The sequence below is a fragment of the Polyodon spathula genome, chromosome 9 (genome assembly GCF_017654505.1).
Source record: "Polyodon spathula isolate WHYD16114869_AA chromosome 9, ASM1765450v1, whole genome shotgun sequence".
NCBI classification, from domain to species: Eukaryota; Metazoa; Chordata; class Actinopteri; order Acipenseriformes; family Polyodontidae; genus Polyodon; species Polyodon spathula.
In genome coordinates, this window is record NC_054542.1 from 7,566,979 (window position 1) to 7,588,216 (window position 21,238).

Consider the following 21,238-nt stretch of genomic DNA (forward strand, 5'->3'; position numbering starts at 1 on the left):
CCAGCAACCTTTTTCCTATATTTGAATTGTGTGTTTTATTAGCTGTTTCGATCTAAGCCACGGCCAAGTGAAATATTCTGAAGCTCCAAATGGAGCAGTTGATTGGACGAGAGGCTCCATGACTTACATAATGTAAGTCATTGTTCCACTGGTAAATGTCATCTTGAAATTCACACTATAATGACTTAAAAAAAAAATCCAATAAAAAAATAAGTAAATAGGTCTTAGTAAACAAAACAATTTTAGGGTAAGAAAGTAAGCATATAGCTCAAAGGAGTGCTAAATTGTAACCTGGTAATACCTGATCAGCAAACATTTGAATAAAAAGGAGCATTGCAGTTAACTGCTTCTGCAGATTTCAATGTGTGATTCATGGTCCCTTTCAAACATAGCTTTCTTTGTCCTACACAATGATTATCTACAACAGTAAAATACCAAACACTCTGATGAAAAGTTGGTGACAAATAAGAACTATAACCAGCTCACATGTTTTCTGGTTATCTGAGTCATTCTACTAAACAATGAAATCACAAGGCAGAGCCAGGGAGAGTGTGTGTGTGTGTGTGCATGGGGGAGGAGGCACGGAAATCTCCCTATAAGAGATAACAAAGTTAGAACATGATCGTCCCAAAGGACCTCTGGAAAAAGATCTACATATGATGACACACGTGCATTTAGAACAGTTTCAGTAAACCCCATCATTTATAAGCATCAGACTCATTTTAAGTACTCTTTAAATCATTGTGTAGTTGAAGCTTTTATTTTCGGATTCCACGTTAAGCTTGTAAAAGTCTCTGATCTGGGTCACATTCACTTTTCTCCCTGGCCGTATAAGGATTGCAGCTGAAAAATGTTGATGAAGCACAGGGAAGCTTCAACACAGCACAGAGACCCAGGGGTCTACTTAAACAGCGGCAGATTTGAATATCACAATCCTGCAATCCTTGATAAAACACCCTTTGTGAAATCAGCTTCATCAATGTTTCGTTTTATAAGCGAGTGCCTGAGCTGGTCCTATTTGTATGTTTTAAACAGAGACAGTATTCACCTCCCTCATCATTCGCATCAGTGCTCTATAAGAAAATGGTGCCATTGGCAATGGTATGTAGAATACTTGGATTAAAAGATTTACACCTTTACCTTGAATGGTTTTCAATATAATGTTTGGGATCTGAGAGCACTAAAGAAGGTTAGTATTTATTATGATTGAAAAGAAGGCACGCTTTCAATAAGTTTCTCATAGAGAGAGATTGTGTCTATGGGTATTTTACAGTCATGCCAAGGTCATCGCAAATGCTTCTTCTTTGGAAGAAGTGAAGAATTGAAGTGGATATTATATTGTAGTGAGACACTGGAAAAGGAGTACTAAGCTAGGTTTTTTGCACAAGCAATTGCTGATGTCAGCCCATGCATTAGCTCACAATAGAAGATGAATCACGCAGTGTAAAATGTCGTATTGTAGGGACTCAATGCAATAAACAGCTGTGTGGGGCACAGCCAGGAATAACGACTTAAAAAAGACAGGAATAAAAATAAACCCCCCAGCTCCACCTTTCCTTTCCTGCCAGGGCAGAGCTTGACAAATCATTACTACAGTACACATCTCTCATGGGTGGCAGGAAGTTCAGTTCATTGGGTTCTTTAAATAGAGAGCAGATATAAAGCCATGCAACATATCAGGAAGCATGGATCAGATCCTAATCGGCAGCCACAAAGAGAGAAAGGAAAAAAACAAAAACTCTAAAATGAAGAGCCGTTTATTAATCAGCCCCCAGCAAGCCTGGCAACGGAACATAACACTGCATCCGAGGGGCATGTCTGTATTTGACAGGTTACAAATCACAAAATAATATTAATACTGGTAATACTAGACACCTCAAAGCAAGTCATTGACAGTGAGCAGAAAGCAAGCACTGGGCTCGCAATCAACATTAGTTCCATATTCAGCCAGATTCAGCTGTGAGACTGTCTGTTCAGACTGATAACAACAGAACTCAACAGGTCACTTGAGTCCAGGTTTGAGCTAGCTTCCAGTATTGAAGGTCACTGTTGTACGCAATTATATTTCCATAGCACTGGGATACCCATATTGATAATATCAGTAGGTTGCAGGCAGATTTATGGTAAAGGAGGGTATAACTTGAGACTAGCAGCCCCCGCACTACCTCTCTGACTCTGCCAATGAGACAGACGTGGGAGCACTGGTATGAGGGTTGAGATGGTCTGGCCCAACCTTGTGTCTCAGGGGCTGGGCTACTTCAGCTGTGGAATGCATGACAGCATAGCCAGCAGCTGAGATAGGAAGGGAGGCAAGGCTCCTTCTCTCAAGGGACAGATAAGGAGGCTGAGAGGTGAAGTTGAGTGAAGGGAGGAGAGCTGGGGAGGTGAAGGAAGAAGCAACTGAGTGAGAGGGACAGCACAGGTGAGAGAGGGACAGCACAGGTGAGTGAGAGGGACAGCACAGGTGAGTCAGAGGGGACAGCACAGGTGAGTGAGAGGGACAGCACAGGTGAGTGAAAGGGACAGCATAGGTGAGTGAGAGGGACAGCACAGGTGAGTGAAAGAGACAGCATAGGTGAGTGAGAGGGACAGCACAGGTGAGAGAGGGACAGCACAGGTGAGTGAGAGGGACAGCACAGGTGAGAGAGGGACAGCACAGGTGAGTGAGAGGGACAGCACAGTTGAGAGAGGGACAGCGCAGGTGAGTGAGAGGGACAGCACAGGTGAGTGAGAGGGACAGCACAGGTGAGTGAGAGGGACAGCACAGGTGAGTGAGAGGGACAGCACAGGTGAGTGAGAGGGACAGCATAGGTGCCTACAGGTAGGTTTGTACTGTTATACAGGTAGTGGAGTTACCCATCCCTTGATTGAACAGCAGAAATAAATGTTATTTTATTTTTATCAGTATATATTTATTAGTAGTAGCAAGATACAATGATCCATGCCAAACAAACAACACTGTTATGGTTGAGCATATTCTCATAGCTTCCCTTTCAGACAGCTGCGGAATCGCACAGCCTTTGTCTGAAGAGTGCATTTGCAAACCATATTCACCTGGGACCTTGATTACCAGACTGCAGGATGTAGTTTCCTAATGCATGCTGATTAGTGTAGAGAAAGCTTCACTCGGACTGTAGCTTTTCAAATATTTCCTCTCTATGCCACCAGATCAAATATATATCCTATTTAGAGCTAAATTAATAAAGAATGAGTCCATCCCCTGTTTTTTATTCAGTGTGTGATACTGCCAATTATTAGATTCTAGTTCCCAGCATAGATTGTTTTTTTTGTTTTGTTTTGTTTTTATTGTGAGCTTTTATCAGTCCAAAGTAATACAGATATAAAGATAAACAGGTTTCTGTATAGACTGGATTAAAATAAAAGTACAAAAAATATATATTTTCCATCTCCCCATATTTCCACTTACTCTTAAACCAATCTTACATGCCCAAATGAATGAATAAATGGATTCTAGGTCTTACCATCCTACCAGATAAAGGTATACAGTCATTGTGATTTCATACTGTACTTTAGCTTTCCTCAGGCCAAATCAAGACAGACAGGTTGCTGTACAGAAAGCCCCTAACCCCAACCATTCTGTCATGCTTTGTAAGACCCGAATAGTTAAATTCCCTACTTGCTAACCAAAGCCAAACTCAAAACTCCACATATTTACTGACCTGTTACAATGCAAGCACCAGCTTTCACAAATCCAAATAAAAACCTCAGTGCCTTTCAGTACCAAGCGCCGGGTCTCTGTGACAACTCTGCATTCCAGCGCCTCGTCATTACTCATTAGCAATTTCATAAATGATGTATTTCAACTCTCAGTCTGCTGTTGTGACTCAGAAGGATTATCAATTGCATTGACCATGTGTCATCATTTTGCTGTAAAGTAGACTTGACTGAGGAACCATGCTTAAAGTGGAAGTTAGTAGTTCAACCCTGTTTTTCTGCTCTAACTAATCTTACCATTGCAACCTACTTACTGATCAGGATGACTGGAGATCAGTGGATAACCTCCGCTCCTGTCTCTTTTCACCCACTGATCCTAAGCAAGGGCTGCTACAAAACTAGAGGCGAGGATCCAGACGGGAAGTCTCCATGTGGACCAGCAGGGGTAACACGCTTGTGTAACACAGGGTGGGAACATACCAGCGACCACCCCAACTGCAAGCAAGCTTTTTAGGTTTCAGAGCACTCAAGCTCATCTCACCAACAGGACAGAATCTGCAATGGCAGTGTATCACATCATCCTGCCCATTACACTTGTCAGCTAGGCACAAGCAGGGTTCGAAAACCACTATCCCTGCTCTCAGAGTGACAGGGTCTTTCTCAATCAGCAACTGGAATATATCACACAAAGCAACCAGTTCCCAAGAATCTGAAAGGCTCTCCAGGCTCAACAGTTTTGTTTTGTTTTGTTAAATAAGTTTCAAAAATACTTTCCTTCCCCCGCAAACACACAAATTAAGTTCTCTTTCGATCCTTCCTCTGAACTTTTATTATATGTTTGCAGGAAACTGACTGAAGCTGGCAGGCTGAGAATTAATGCAATCAATTGGAATGGACTGCCACCTTTGATAACATTCCCAGCCAAATGGATCCATTAAATCAATATAGTTTACTCTTTTAACATCCCGGTGGTGTTTTCTTTGATTTCCTAGGGCTGGCATGTTGCTTACAGGATGTATGAATGCATGCGTATCAGTTGATTGCTATGTAGTCATTCTTCTCTTGCCGTGTGTGTGTGTGTGTGTGTGTGTGTGTGTGTGTGTGTGTGTGTGTGTGTGTGTGTGTGTGTATATATATATATATATATATATATATATATATATATATATATATATATATATATATATATATATGGACTGGAGAGTTGGGTCATAGTTGTAAATTATTGACTTACGGGAAAACTATTGTTACCAACAGGGGGCTATAATGCCCGAAGCTGAGACTGAACATTGTGGATTAGCTATAATCTACACTCGATTTTGAATAACCTGCACTTTAACTTCATTCTGATTGGCAGAATTTGATTCAAAGGAGTTCTTGCAAGAATTATTTTCATGGTCTTTTTTGACCAACCATTTGCACTCCTCTGCCAATCGTTGTGTGGTCGCTATTCTGTATTCAGACAGCTCTGAATCAAGCCTCACATACTTTTCTGCCTGGTTCAATAAAGCAAGAAGGTGCAATGAAAAGAAGGGGCTGACAACCTGCTGCAGCAGAGGGAGGTTGTTGGGCTATTGTACTCACCTAACAACCCCCTCTGTTCCATTTCCTTGATTCAGAAAACAAAGTGACTACAATTAGCTTAAAATGTACATGAAAACTATAGTCTATTGTCGACATGAAAAAAACAGTGAACTGAAGATAACAAAAGGGAGATAAATCATTTTGTTTTAAAGAATAACTAATACACTTTAAACTCCCTTTTTAAATCCAATTATTTCAGGCTTTAATTTTTGTCTTAAATAGCAAAACACTCACAGAGCTTTCAATAAAAATGGTTTGCTCTTTAATGACGCTTTCATGCAGTGCTGTGATTAAACTGTTTATCATGTCTTTGGAAGGCGCTTATAATTTCATTAAGCAGATGCTACTCGGTTACTACCAGCTCACTGTTGTATTCACATAAAATGTCTCCTCAAGGGGGTCACCTTTATAAATAATAAAAGGGGCATTTCAACAGCTGCACTTTAAGCTCCACAATACCGGGAATATAATTGAAGAGTCTGCTGGACTCACGCTGTAAAAGTTGAAAATGTGTTACAGTGACACCTAGTGGTGGAAAAACGGAATTGGCAGAGCAGAGACATTACAAGGTGCAGCACCTTCGTTTTCTGGGACCCTGATCCTATCATGCATCACGTTGGACAGATGCAAAGTAGGCAATTGAACAAAAATACTGGACAGTTATTCGGTAATTAATCTTAGGGGGCCTTTATGAGATTTTTTTTTTTATCATTCTGTAGATCGGCAGTATAAATCATGATATTCCATGCAATAGGAATACATTCATGAGAAATGATTTGGGATTGTGCCTCACACCAACGCAGAACAGAAATGTGGGTGTATTCAATTGATCATTCTAAACAGAACATGGATCTAAATACCTGAATCGTTTTTTTGTTTTTTTGTTTTTTTACCAGACAGACTACAATATCAGTCTTTCATTCAGTGAATGAGGAAGAAGATGACAACCTTCACGCGGCCTTCCCTGTTACGTAGAGAAACACAACAAGTAGTCATGTGATTGAGACCCGGAAGGAGGTTGTTAAATTAGTTCAGTTCAGCAATTTAGGGAAGAGGTCGAACAAAGACCCCGAGCCCTCCGGACCTTGAGGATTGGTATTGGGTGGTCCGGCTCAGTGCTGGTTCACTACAAGCATAGCAACCCTAGGAGATACGTGAAGGAGTGTGGAGCCTGTAAACTCGCCCAAGCATCGCTTTCTCTAGAAATAATTAATAGCCCAGCTAATGCATTGCTTTTAAGCGTTGTTTATCTTAACAATATGTAATATAAAATGTATTTTGTATATTATCGGATACAGACGAAAAAATGATTGTGTTGGTCAATGAAAATCAATCTTCAATGAAAATCTGTAATATGACCAGCACAACCATATATATATATATATATATATATATATATATATATATATATATATATATATATATATATATATAATCATTGATTTTGCTAGCTGGTCAATCCTAAAATGCCAAAGAACAAACCTTATGTCAGCCTATCAATTATTTATGGTGCCATTATCGTATCAGAGCATTTTAATGGTCAGCTACAAATTACTGGGTTGTAATTATGACAGGAATCATAGTGGAAGTCTTTTTTCACTAGAAATCAATATTGTTCTTTGTAACAAGACAAGAGAAGCATAATGAACAATCCAATAAAAAATAATAATAATTAAAAAAAAAACCTGGACATATCCTCCCCACTCAGTTCAGAGTTAAAAGCAGAAGCACATTCTTTTTTTTTATAGTCAAAGAAAACAAGAGTACAATAAAGAGATACATAATATGCTGACAGATTGTGTGCTTTGCACTAAAGTACCAGCATCAACTGTTATAACTGATTCACCAAATGGCCACTTTACATGGGTGTGAGACATTATGTCTGCTCATTGATGTCTGTGTCCCTGGAGTATCAGCAAGGTTCTCACTGTGTCTTATAGATCATCAAATCAATTTCTGCAATCTAGCAACAAGCACAGTGCCATTCCAGATCACTATTATATATGCCCACCTCCTCATTGTGTGCTTGTTTTTTCACATTTCTGGCACAGCAGCTAGGCTGATGGATAGCCCTTTTATTAATTTGGTCCATCTGTCAAGAGCAGATTCTATTTCTGCTGAACTTTTAAATAAGTAGTGCAGCATTAAGCTGCAAAAAAACAAAATATGTGTTTTTCAGCAGTTATCTCGCTTGTTTCTGTAGTAAATTTAATTGAAGGGTTTGAGTGTACTCTGTAACTGTGCAATGACATATTTGAATTCTGTCGGTCACATAAATGGAAGATACATGCACAGGTGACGGGGAATAGATAAAGGACATAAAAAGATTGATGGACTAACTGTATAGTGACGAATATAGCGACAAAAATAGACAAAATGACAGATTGAGTGTTACAGCAGGGTACAGTGCTAAAAGTGTGCTGCTGTAGCACCGCAGCTTCATGCTTTACAGTGTGAGCCCCAATAGCCAATTCAAATGTATTGAACGGTATTATGGAGCTTAACATGCAGCTGTTAAAATGCCCCGTTTATTATTTATAAAGGTTGAGGAAACACCTTTAGATAGCACAACAAGATTTAAAATGTCAGCACAACAGCGAGCTGGCAGGAACTCGGTGAAATTATATCCTTATTGGTATATCTCTAATGAGTAATAGATGTTAGCAAATAAATGCTTGTATAAACTATGTGAACAGTGTAGAAAGTGTATCATTTCAATATACTCTGTCTGTCTATCTATTATCGATGGAAATATCTAGTTATCGAAGGACAGATAGCTATAGCTGAAATGCCATGGCCCATTTGATAATATCTCATTTATTTTCCATTAGCATTGGCCTCTTCGCATTCACCGGTGGCAGAGCAAAGCAGAGTGAGGTCGAAGAGGTCATGCTAACGAGTAAAAATTAATAAGATATTGTAAGTTGAGCCATAGCCCATTATATTTACACCACGCTTATTTTGAGGTGCTTTATGGATAGGGGTGCTGGGTTCTCCCCCCCCCCTCCACATAAGAAAACAAATAATGCAGTGCAGAGTGCAGAGCTCCATCTACACAGATACAAAGGAACGGAAGAACAGAAAACTGTCTGTGAGGCGTTGCTGGAAGAGCTCACCAAACCAAGCCCTTTCATTAGCATTCAAACACAGCCCACTGTCACCTGCACATAACACAAGCGTACGGTCCCTTTGCTCCTGTCAGAAGACTCATTAAATGTAAACCCATGTAATGAGCACTCAGACAGGAGGAAGCAACAGGCAGTGGTTATGAGTATTAAAACAAACAGAACACCCGAATGAGAGGATATCTTTGGTGGGTGCCTCGGTCAAGCGTTACTTCAAATAAATACCGTACAATACACACATATTGGGATGGGTTTAAACAGAATTTCTAGACCCGGCACTGATAAATTGATCAAATAATTCTAATAGAATGCCTTGGAATAGCCTGTTTCACTGGAATAAGGCTGGGTTTGCAGACAGCTTCCACAATAACTAGAATGTGTTACAATTGTTATTGCTAAGATGCAGAAGGATCAGTCTTCTTAATGTCTCATTAGGGACACCTTCAAGAGTCAGAGGGATTCTTATCATAAGCCTTGAGGGCTTCCAACCTTATCGCAGCTGCAAGTCGTGAAACTGCTTCAGTGACTTCGCAATCCATCCACCAGTGATTTTGTTTTGCTTAATTTATCCACCTAATTTTATCATACCCCTCAGTGGAAGATGTTGGTTTGTAAATGATATCATAAAAACTCTATCAAATATGTGGTTTATAGCTACCATGACTTCAACAGCACAATACTGTATTACAGATATACTGTGTTTACGCTTACAAATGTGACCAGTTAGCTTGGGGTTGGTTTTCTCTAAAGAGGCTGTTCACATTAGAGCCTACAATGGTTTATAGACCCCTTTCAGGGTAGGCCAACTTTACACTACCAAAAGAAAACTCTCATAAGACCTAAGCCGGCTTAAAGTGGGAAACGGAAACAGGATAACAGACTACTGTTGGTCTTGCACATACTGTATGTAATTGCTACAGCCATTTTTTTGAGTTAGTGTATTCTATATGGGGTAGATTGTAAATGCTGGTACAAGGCAAATGAAACCTCATTCCCACCTCTTAATTGACTGAAGGTATATTCAGCACTCCGAAGTACTGAAAGGTGTTTAGTTTACACATGTCATGCCCAGTCTCCTAACCTCAAGCCTATGAGGAGGCTTTTAAACACGACCACAGGCTGTTTACAATACACTGCAAAATGACTATGACAAACAAAATCTATCAAATACATTTTTGCAGTTTTCCATGTGAATGCTACAGGTTTCTTACATTATGTATGACCTTTTCTTTTAGTTGAGACAGTTCCCTCAACAAGCATGCATGCAAACTCCATACTTACTTTTATACTGATATCATTTCCCTGCCGCTGCAAGAAATAAATATCATTTTGTAAGCATTTGGTGGTGGTTTAGTTTAACTTATGTGAGCTATCAAGCTATGGTTGGCAATAATTGTCATCATGTTTATCATCATCAATAAGTTGAACCAGAATTGACTAACAAAATGTGTGTGCGCCGTGCTATTGAGACAGACCACCTGCTATGGCTGAACTTTTCTGCAACTACCTGGCCTGCCTTGGTGCACAATAAAAAGCATCAGTATCAGCATCAGCATCAGTGCTGCATCTAGTGGCCACTTAAGGTATCTACAGATATTTTATCATTTGAATGGTTTTATTTTGCACTTTTTGTACGGTTTTCTGTATTTGTCCTCTGTGCGTTACCATCGTTGGTAACGTCACATGACCGCCTTTATTTTACTTTCACTTTCTTTTTGTTGTTAATAAATCCTGCGCGCTTGTGCCGGCGTTTCAACGCCAACCTCAGTCTCTCTGTATGCTTGAACAGCGGCTACCCACGCGTGTGACCCGAGGAAGACCCTGTCACATATGGTGTCTTTTAGTGGATTCCCTGCATCCTGCCGCAAGCAACTCCATAGATTTATACTGAGAGACAGGAGGAGCAAACCCCTGTAAGCATTTTTGGTGGGGGGACAAGGGCAGACCGCTAGGTAACCCTGAGGGGCTGCTGAAGGATCAATAAGTGGAACCGCTGTCCTTAAAGGCACTGTGAAGGAGCCGAGACATTGAGCCAGACCACCTGAGAGGCTGAAGGAGGAGTGCAACTGGCCTGGCCTGCCTTGGTGCACAATAAAAAGCATCAGTATCAGCATCAGCATCAGAGCTGCATCTAGTGGCCACTTAAGGTATCTACAGATATTTTATCATTTGAATGCCGAATGGTGCAAAATTGAGTAAACTATTACATGCAGTTTTACTCATGCAGGACAAAGCAGCAGGCCTGGCACATGATGACACAAAGTCAATGGTTGGCACACAGCTGACTTTCATATCTAGGACCAGATAAACGACTAATATTTTATGAGAATGTCTCAAAAGTAGAAAACGAGGAATATCCTTCTATGCAGATTTCTACCTACAATTTTCAAGAAGGTAATAATAGAGGAACGGTCATGTATTGCTACAGAATAATAATGAATAAATAAATAAAAATACAGACTTTGTCCAAGCTTGCAGCCTGCCCACGGCTGGCCAACACCCTGTTGACGATGATATGGCAGGCACCTTTTCTAATTTTCCAATTCTTGTATATAAATGTGAGAAGCCTGTGAGTCACTTTGGAAAGCATTAACAACCCAGAATCAAAGTGAAGCACAGGGTCATGTATCTTAAACATGCCCTCCAATCAATAAGCAGAATTTTCTTTTTGTTATTGTACATTTAAATGTGGTTTTTAATTACCTTTCTGCGTGGAGCAGCAGATGATTAAGCAATCAGCAAGTCCAATACCTAAGTACCTGTCTCAACCTGAGCGTCAGTATAAAAGCATGGCGATCGCTGTGATCGGGGCTGCTGCAAGGCCTGCGTTTTCACGGCACCTTTTTGAGTTATAGTTTGGGGTATTGTGTTTTATTTTGCACTTTTTGTACGCTTGCATGTATGAGACAGTCCTCTGTGCGTTACCATCATTGGTAACGTCACATGACCGCCTTTATTTTTACTTTACTTTCTTTTTGTTGTTAATAAATCCTGCGCGCCTGTGCCGGCGTTTCTGCACTACACCTCGTCTGTCTCTCTGTTGCTTGAACAGCGGCTACCCACACGTGTGACCCTGGAAGACCCTGTATTATGACCTTTTTTTAGTTGAGACAGTTCCCTCAACAAGCATGCATGCAAACTCCATACTTACTTTTATACTGATATCATTTCCCTGCCGCTGCAAGAAATAAATATCATTTTGTAAGCATTTGGTGGTGGTTTAGTTTAACTTATGTGAGCTATCAAGCTATGGTTGGCAATAATTGTCATCATGTTTATCATCATCAATAAGTTGAACCAGAATTGACTAACAAAATGTGTGTGCGCCGTGCTATTGAGACAGACCACCTGCTATGGCTGAACTAAGAAAGCAACTACACTGGCCTGCCTTGGTGTTACACTAAAAGGCTGTCAGTTTCAGCATCAGCATCAGTGCTCATCTAGTGGCCAGTTAAGGTGATCTACAGATATTTTATCATTTGAATGCCAATGGTGCAAAATTGAGTGATTGCTATTCCATGCAGTCGTTTACTCATATCATTCTGAAGTCTCGCAGGCAAAGCACATGAGGAACACAATAGTCAATGGTTGGCAGATAATAATGACTAACATATCTAAAACCAGATACAACGTCTAATCTTATTAGAGACTGCCCAAAAGTAGAAAACGAGGAATATGATTCTATGCAGATTTCTATTTCAATTTTCAAGATTGTAATAATAAAGGAACGGTCAATGTATTGCTACTGGAATTAATAATAGAATAAAAAAGTATTTAGATAGCTGACTGTTGTCCATCCTTGCAACAGGCCTAAGGCTGGCCAGACATTTGTTACGACCATTTTCAGGCACCTTTTTATTTTCCAATTCTCAGAAACATAAAATTGAGAAGCCTTTGCAAGTGTATTCAGATTATTATTAGTACAAACCCTGTAGCAGTGTGTTCAGTAAGGTTTTAGGTGTGTGTTAGCACCATGCCAAAAATAAAATAAACAATGTATGGATTATTTGTTTGTTAGTGTACATTTAAATTACCCTTTTTTGTGCCAACTGTGTCTTGATGAACACAGACATTTTATAACTGACTTCATATATAATATATAAACCGGTAATCTAATTTTTCCAACCTGGCTTTGTGTACATTTAACATGTTTTGGTTATATGACAATAGAAAGCCAACAATGAGCTTGTTATGATCAGCAATAACTGCACCACAATGGAGTACGCTTGAAATTATGATTCATGTTCTTACACACTCTTATTTTAACACATCTGAGTCGCTACTGCGTTGATGAAAGGAAAAAACTGTCTGTTTTTCACTCTGGACCCATCTGGTAACCCTGCAGGCCCCCGTTTGCCTTAATCTGCAATTAGTATGTAAATGATATACCGTAGAACATCGTTTGGGTTAGTTAAATATGGCTGCTATTTTTCTTTCTTTTTTTTTAAAACAGCACGTTATGAAAAATATATTGAATGCACTATTCTGGCACTGTTAACACGTTTATGCATTTGTCTTTTTTTAAACGCTATTATGGATTTTCTTGTTGTTACTGCAAATTCACTAGGCTTAACTATATTGCTATGCCGTTACAAAATGTTAACGGAAGGTCATATTGCCAAATGTCAAACAAAAAAGTTCATAATATGTAAATACTCTAAATTCACAAAAACACACACATAAGTACCATTTTTTATGTATTTATTTATAAAAGTCGAGAAAGTAAACAACACTGAAGAGCTATCTGTTAAACTGAAAGGCTGTTTGTTATAGTCAATCAGCAGGTCGCTGGGCATGGAGAATATTCCTTACAAAAGATGCAATTAATGTTTATTCATTATGTATTCACTGTGATTGCTTTCCATTTAGTCGTGTGCTATATCATTCTGAAGTCTCGCCCACAAAGCAGTGAGGAAGCAGAATACGCTAGGGTTGAAGATAATAATGGGGTAGCATTTTAAAACGAAACAGCGTTGGATCTTATTAGCACTGCCCTAAAAATACTAAACCTTAACCTGATCTCATGTTCCACTGTATTTCAATTTTCCATTGTGATGTTAAAAGGGGTCAATAAATCAGTCCTGGAATTAAGATAGAGTAAAAGGCAGTATTTAGAGAGCTGACTGTTTAAATCCATACCAGTTTTCAGCCTTCTTATTTTGCCCTGGTCAGAAACAGTAAAATTGTCCCGGTTTTGCAATTGTATTCAGATTATTACAAAGTACAAAACTGTAGCAGTGTGTTCAGTAAGTTTTAGGTTGTGTTAGCACCATTCAAAAATAAAATAAACAATGTATGGATTATTTGTTTGGTAGTGCCACCAGCCAAATTACCCTTTGTTTGTGCCAACTGTGTCTTGATGAACACAGACATTTTATAACTGACTTCATATATAATATATAAACCGGTAATCTAATTTTTCCAACCTGGCTTTGTGTACATTTAACATGTTTTGGTTATATGACAATAGAAAGCCAACAATGAGTTGTTATGATCAGCAATAACTGCACCCAATGTTGTACTTTGAAATTATGATTGTGTTCTTACACACACTTATTTTAACACATCTGAGTCGCTACTGCGTTGATGAAAGGAAAAAACTGTCTGTTTTTCACTCTGGATATCTGGTAACCCTGCAGGCCCCCGTTTGTTTAAACACAATTAGTATGTAAATGATATACCGTAGAACATCGTTTGGGTTAGTTAAATATGGCTGCTATTTTTCTTTCTTTTTTTTTAAAACAGCACGTTGTGAAAAATATATTGAATGCACTATTCTGGCACTGTTAACACGTTTTTTTTTTTGTTTTTTTTAAACGCTCAACTGTAGTTTCCCGCGTTACAATAAATTCACTAGGCTTAACTATATTGCTATGCCGTTACAAAATGTTAACGGAAGGTCATATTGCCAAATGTCAAACAAAAAAGTTCATAATATGTAAATACTCTAAATTCACAAAAACACACAAATAAGTACCATTTTTTATGTATTTATTTATTTTTATCGAGATACCGTGCTAGGCTAGGCTGAACGATAAATACAAGCGTTACAGATATAGCGAATCAGCGCGTCGCTGGGCATGGAGAATATTCCTTACCAAAATTTAAAATGAATGTTTATTCATTTATGTATTCATGTTATGTATTCATGCATTCGTTTATTGCGATATTTATGTACTTATTCACAGCCGGGTATCGCATATTCTGTGTATGAAAATGCCGTGTATTTTTTAAAGGCATTTTTTAATTTGAACAAACGGACCAATGAGATTGCTATCCTCTTGACAGTAGCCAATAACGAGTCAATCTCTAACCAATGACAGTAATGGCACTGAAGAGAGGAGATACGGTATAGAACTGAGGGCAAAATCGTGGCCTCGGCAGTTTTTCATAATTTTGTCAGTTACTCGATGATTTAAAGAAATTACAGAGATGCCTCGAGGGGCTGGCAAAAGGAAAGAGGGAAAGCCTGTCAGGCGGCAACCTCGACCACCGACACCAGAGCCTCGACCCGTCCGAAGGGGCAAAAGCCCCCCAAGGGAGAGGCGAGAGAGACCGCGGGGTGAACAACCAGAGCCGCGACCCGTCCGAAGGGACAGAAGCCCCCGAAGGGAGAGGCGAGAGAGACCGCGGGGTAAGGATAAATCGCTGGCAGGCATCAACGTACAAAAACAAAACAAATTCTGTATTGATTTCTGCGATCGCGGAATTAAATATTGTTAAATACTGACCACTTAAATTTATTGTGCGTGTTTATAAATTCTTGCCCTTAATTGGTTAAAACCTTATCATAGGAGCAAAAATAGATTTAACTATTGCCCTCACATTCTTACACCACCCAGCAAGTCTCTGTCTGTCATGTGATTGGTTCACATCGCTGTAAGTCCCACACCCATAACCTCTATTTTGCGCCAGATTTGTTGGCAACCTGTTGCACTGATAATAGTATATTACTTTGTGCCAAAAATGTTTGTCTTTTTTTTTCATACGTGAAAAACGCATAATAAAAGGCTTGCATATATTTATACCTTTACAGTATATAAAGTCATATTTACTACCCAACCTTGCCTCTCATTATTTTGACTGACTCATATATTAAATATGTACTGCTGTAACTGACGCATTATATTACCTTTTAATTTACTGTGGACTCCTTCTGATAACAATTGTAGGACGTCGAAATAACCCGTACTATTTGGGACATGCCATAGTTCCCTGTCGGTAACTAAAGTCTCCCCTCGGGTCAATAATTTTCCACTACAGCCCTCCTCACCAGGTGTATATATATATATATATATATATTATATATATATATATATATATATATATATATATATATATAGTACTGGTATTAACAGTTGCCCTATGCATTTTCAGCAGAAGTACGGAGAAGATATAGACCTGGTGCTCGAGCCCTTATGGAAATAAGAAAGTACCAGAAATCAACAGCACTCTTGATTCGAAAGGCACCGTTTTCAAGGCTGGTAAGACACATGGAGGGTGAAGGCATTGAGGTGTATGGTAGTCACTCTTCTTTCTAACTACCAGAGGCGCTTCTTGTTGATTTTAGGTCAGGGAGATAGCCCAAAACCAGCGTGCAGATTTCCTGTGGAGAGCAGAGGCTTTAGCAGCTTTGCAAGAGGTACTGTATGTGTTTTTCAGTGCAGTTCAGCACAGTGCCGTAGACTTGCTAATATGAAACAAATGGCACCAGATCCTCTGCAGATTAGTGATCTGTTACTAGAAATTGTTTTGTGATTTTGATTCTCTACTGACTTCAGTAATACACTTTTGCAATAATTTTTGTAGCTTTAATATGCACTGATAGGAATGGTATACAACTATTGCAATGGCTCATGTAGCTACATGACACACCACACTGAATGAAATGGAGTGTAAGTAACTATGATTGGTTATCTCGACAGTCTGCAGAATCGTTTATCGTCCGTCTGTTTGAGGATGCCTATCTGTGCACCATCCATGCACGCAGAGTGACACTATTCCCACGTGACATACAGTTAGCAAGGAGAATTAGGGGACCACAACATGGCCTGGGCTGAATCCAAAGTTACTTTTTTAAAATAAAAATAATGTTTTTTGTTTTTATACCTGTACAGCTTATTTGTTAAGAGCTGTGCAATGCAATGTTTTGCACAGTAGTTTTATGCCAATTTGTATTCAATAAAATGAAAGTGTTCTATTTGTAGATCATTTGGTTTTGTGTTCATTTCCTTACAGTGTAAGCAAAAGACCACCAACAAATAAGAATAAATACACAGTGTATATTGTACACAACCCAGGGAAGAGTTGTTTTGATGTGTACGTTTGGAAAATCGATTTCACTTGCATTTGCTTTCAGTATATTACCTGAATGTCTAGAGACAATGTAAACATAAACATGGAAGGACACTGTAACAAATAAATAAATAAAAGAACCTGCCATAACACAGTCAATAGGGTGTAAGGCTACTATGGGTAGCAAGGATGGCACTGATTTGATATGGTATGTCAGCAATATTCAAAATATAGGGGAAAAAGTATCCCTATTTTTTAACATTTGTTCTGTGTTCTTAAATGTTGGGGAACATAAGCAAACTAGACCATCAACAAGGTTGTCAGTGTAGAACTGCTTTAACTAACACTTTTTTCTTTGCATCTTTGTCTTCGGACAGTGCAGCGTGCTTATGATTAGGAATGTCTTGAGTCAAAGGACTCGAAAGACTGATAACCAGGGCTGTAAATCCCCTCTTGTTAGCATTATCAACATTATCACTGGTCTCCTTGCCATACCTATACTGCATTTCTAATGTCTTACCATGGCTAGCTGTGGCTCTTGTCATGCTTAACCCTTGTATGTTTTGTACCAGCCCGTGTTTTACCACTCTTTCACTGTGCATTTACAGTGATGTACTATACATTGCCATGATAAACCACAATAAACTTTTTAAAGGGTGTTAATGGGATGCTTACTTTTTTGTACCTCATCAGTCTGCCAAAGACCATCTCAGCATCTTAGTCGCACTGCAATCAACAGTAATATCTCTGAATTGTTAGATTAATCCACCAGTGATATTCGCAAAGCGCCACGGTGGTAGGAGGTAGGAGGTAGTGAAAGATGATGATGGATGGATTTTTTTTCTAAAGACACGTATGGACATGTGCCAGAGCCTAAGGCAACTGGGTGAATCTCGCAGGGCTCCACTCTGCAATGCCCACTACACTTGTAAATAATTAGCAATATTACTGTAATACAGTGTAGCTATTGAACACAGCCAATAACCACTGCAGCTAGTGACACAAAAAGGGTTTTATCTGTCCCCATGACAGCAGCTAATGAAGAGCAAAACAGCTCTAGACACAGGCTGTAAATCCAATTGAAGCAAAAAGTTTGAGTGCTTGATACTTGACCTGTTGCCTCTGCTGCACAGGTAGCGAGGCTTGCTTTACTCAGCACAGATTAATCATGCTAAATTGCACAATCATTTATCCATTTTATCACAAGTAGACAACAAAACAAGTTTTCTGCGCCTCAGTTTGTGTCTGGTACATTTTATTACCCTTTACAGAACCATTTGAAATATAGTATTGGGATTGCATTATACGTTTCTACTGTGTTATAATACTACCAGTGTGTTTTATAACCCTGAAGAAACTTTGCATGCCACAGCAATGGAGACACATAGGATTCCAGTATTCAGTAGCACCCAACTACAGATATGGTACCATAGAACTGCAGTTGAGTGCATTGGTTTATACTAGGGGTTTTCTAGTGATAGATTTACTCATCCGATGTACGATTGATTACTTGATTAATCACATCTCTTTGCCAGTGATATGAAATTGTATTGAAAGACAATTACAAGTAATACAAAGTATTAGCATAATGCAGTTTGCTGCAAATATTTCATAATACCAGCTAGTGCTTAATATGCATCTATTTACTTGCATGTAATTTGAGAGTTTACAAATATTTGCTTAAATGTAATTGGAAGTTAGCCCTTCACTGACTGCGAATGGCCTTCATAGTGGGTCAGCTACCAGTGCTTTGTGAGAGTACAAACGGGTGGGTCTTGTCTGAGATTCTGAGATTTGAGCCAGTGTAACGTGGCTTTTCTTTGCCACAAAACGTGATCCGCAGGTTTGATCTGTCTTGGCCCACTTGGTTGTTTACTGCAAACGTTGCCATTCAAGGAACACACAGGAGATCACCCAGATGAGGGATGGAAACTCCCATTGCTTAGCACTTTGATCCATTCCAGGTTTTACTATGAGTTTAATTAGACACACCTGAGCTTGTTTCCTACACACTGTGGCTAATCCAGCTTCTAGTAAAACCTGGAATGGGTGAAACTGCTATGCAACAGGAGTCTTATTTCCATCCCTGTATGTGGACATGCTGGTCATTGCATTTCCTGTGGCTCATTTGTCTTCACTATCATCAGTTATGATATGATTTGGATTATTTCTTGGTAGAGTTCCAAATCTGTCCACTTCTGTCATCTCTAGATATGGCTGGAAGTGTGTGATGTGCATACAAACAAATGCACAGTCCATTTAAAATGCAGTCTAATTATTGTGCCACCTTACAGCAGTAAAACTGCATTTTTTTTTTTTTTATATAGGAACCCCTTTCCTTAATTTGCTGATTCGCTTGTTATCCTGTTCTTTGGTTCATTAGAGCTAAAGCGTTTAAAAGGAGTAACCTGCCATCTAGTGGTTACTTTTTGCAACAACTCCAGTTTAGTCTTCAACGACTATGGACTGGTTTCACAGACCCTGATTAGTCCAAGATTAGTGTTAGTCAGGATCTGTGAAACCGACGACATGCATTTGCCAGTGGAATATTACTTAAATTACTCTGCAGGCTGTGATAAGTTATAACTGCTATCTTCAAATACATTACACAATGTATTATTCAAGAACACCTGAAAGAAAAGGGTTCATAGAGGTTGACAGCTGTAAGACTGATTATATTTGACCCCTAGTTATACTTTTCATTTAATCAATGAGAAAACTGTATCAGAATTTCATGGTAAAATAGCAAAGTAATTCAGCAAATCTCAGACAAAGTTACCAGTATCTTCAAATGAAAGATCCCTCATAAAAGATTACCACCATCATGCTTTGCTGTGTAGTTTCAGCAAGTATCCAGCAGGGGGCGATGCATTGTTAGTCTCTGGGGTGAAAGCAGTTAACATACAGTAGGCAACTGCTAGCTCTCTAAAGAGATGGTATGATTTATCATAAGATGATAAAGAAGGAGTTCTCTTGTTGAGGTTTTTTTTTTCATTATAAAATAAAAGGAGCATGAAAGTACAGCATGGTTCTGTTTTTGTTATTTTATCACAAATGAGCTAAACAATGTAGGAAGCAACTCTTAATGGTTTTATTTCAGCAGACAGCTACTCCCTTGGTAGTTGTTTACAGTGGATTATCTGAAGCCATAGCATTTCGTTTAGAAAAGATTAAAGAGTTATTTTATACTGTCGACTGTGTGGTTTATCGTTTTCTGGTTTTGTTTCTGCTTTGACCACTAGGGGGTGTTCAAGTGTAATTTCTGCCCCTACAGCAACTGTGAGTTTGTAAACAGATAATGTGTATCCTACCTCCTAGTGGTCGTTGACCTTTACATCATGAATTGAACTTTTAGAAGTTTTTTGTGGGGGACGGGACAGATATATATATATATATATATATATATATATATATATATATATATATATATATATATATATATATTTATATTGTAGATTCTAAGTAGAAATAACAATAGAGAACACACATAAAGGTTTATTAAATAATTTGGCAATAAATATAATATATATATATATATATATATATATATATATATATATATATATATATATATATATATATATATATATATAGATATATATATATATATAGAGGAGAGAGAGAGAGAGAGAGAGAGAGATGATATAAAGTAATCACTTATTTAAGGCTACCATTGTATATTGATGTCATTAACAAAGTAGAACCTCAGAAACGTGCAAGCTTTTCAGGTACAACAGACCTCCAAAGGGTTGAAAGCTATTTACTGAGGCTCCCCCACCCCCCCACTCACACACTATTTGAAACAGTGCCTCTCATATTTTTAGCATTCATTCTCCAAATTATGAATGAGCTTTCATAAGCTCTGAAAAGAGAATTCCACCCTTTTTTGTCTTGAGTTTTCAGTAATCTGTGTCAGACTGATATAAAAGCCCTTTCCCTTTGAAAACTGTACGCATCACTGGATAAGGTTACCGAGCCATTACTGCACACGTTCATACTGCACAAATGCTGCTCTACATTGACTGAGAAATCAGTAACTTGAGATCCATGCTCTGAGTAAAATAAATGCTGGTAAGAAAATAGTTGGGCTACTTCACAAGTGAGTAGCTCTTATTCCTTATCATATTGTATCAAGCCTTCATGCTGAAGGTGTTGCTGTCTAACACTGTCAGTGTCTTAATGTGTGGAACACAGCTGTGCACATCATTCACTGTCACACTGCTTCATCCTCTGGACATGCCAAGGATAGAGATCTTTTCACAAATCCTTTTTTTATTTCTTTTTACAAACCATTCAAAACTAGTTCTTTTGCAGTAAAAATATAGGGGGAAACAATATACTTTTCTAATTTGTTGCTGCAGATGCTGATTTCATCTCAGAAGGCAAATAACATGTACTAGGTAGGTCACTAGGGAGACCCTTATAAAAGTTTACCACTGTGTGTTTGCACTGTATGTGTGTAGTTTTGCCATGCTTTTCCCATGGTTACACTATGCATTTCCCATAGTTTACCCTGGTTTGCCATGTTTATTAATATACTTTACCATACCTCGCTGGTC

The 21,238-nt window shown here is 38.7% G+C and overlaps 1 protein-coding gene across 1 annotated transcript; it reads left to right on the forward strand.

Annotated features, from left to right (window-relative positions):
- The first annotated feature begins 14,816 nt into the window (after positions 1-14,816).
- Positions 14,817-16,444, forward strand: LOC121321264 (histone H3-like centromeric protein A). The gene is made up of 4 exons (XM_041260165.1): positions 14,817-15,018; positions 15,765-15,868; positions 15,955-16,026; positions 16,310-16,444. The coding sequence occupies exons 1-4, from the start codon at positions 14,817-14,819 to the stop codon at positions 16,442-16,444; spliced, it is 513 nt and encodes a 170-aa protein (XP_041116099.1).
- Positions 16,445-21,238: the final 4,794 nt, after the last annotated feature.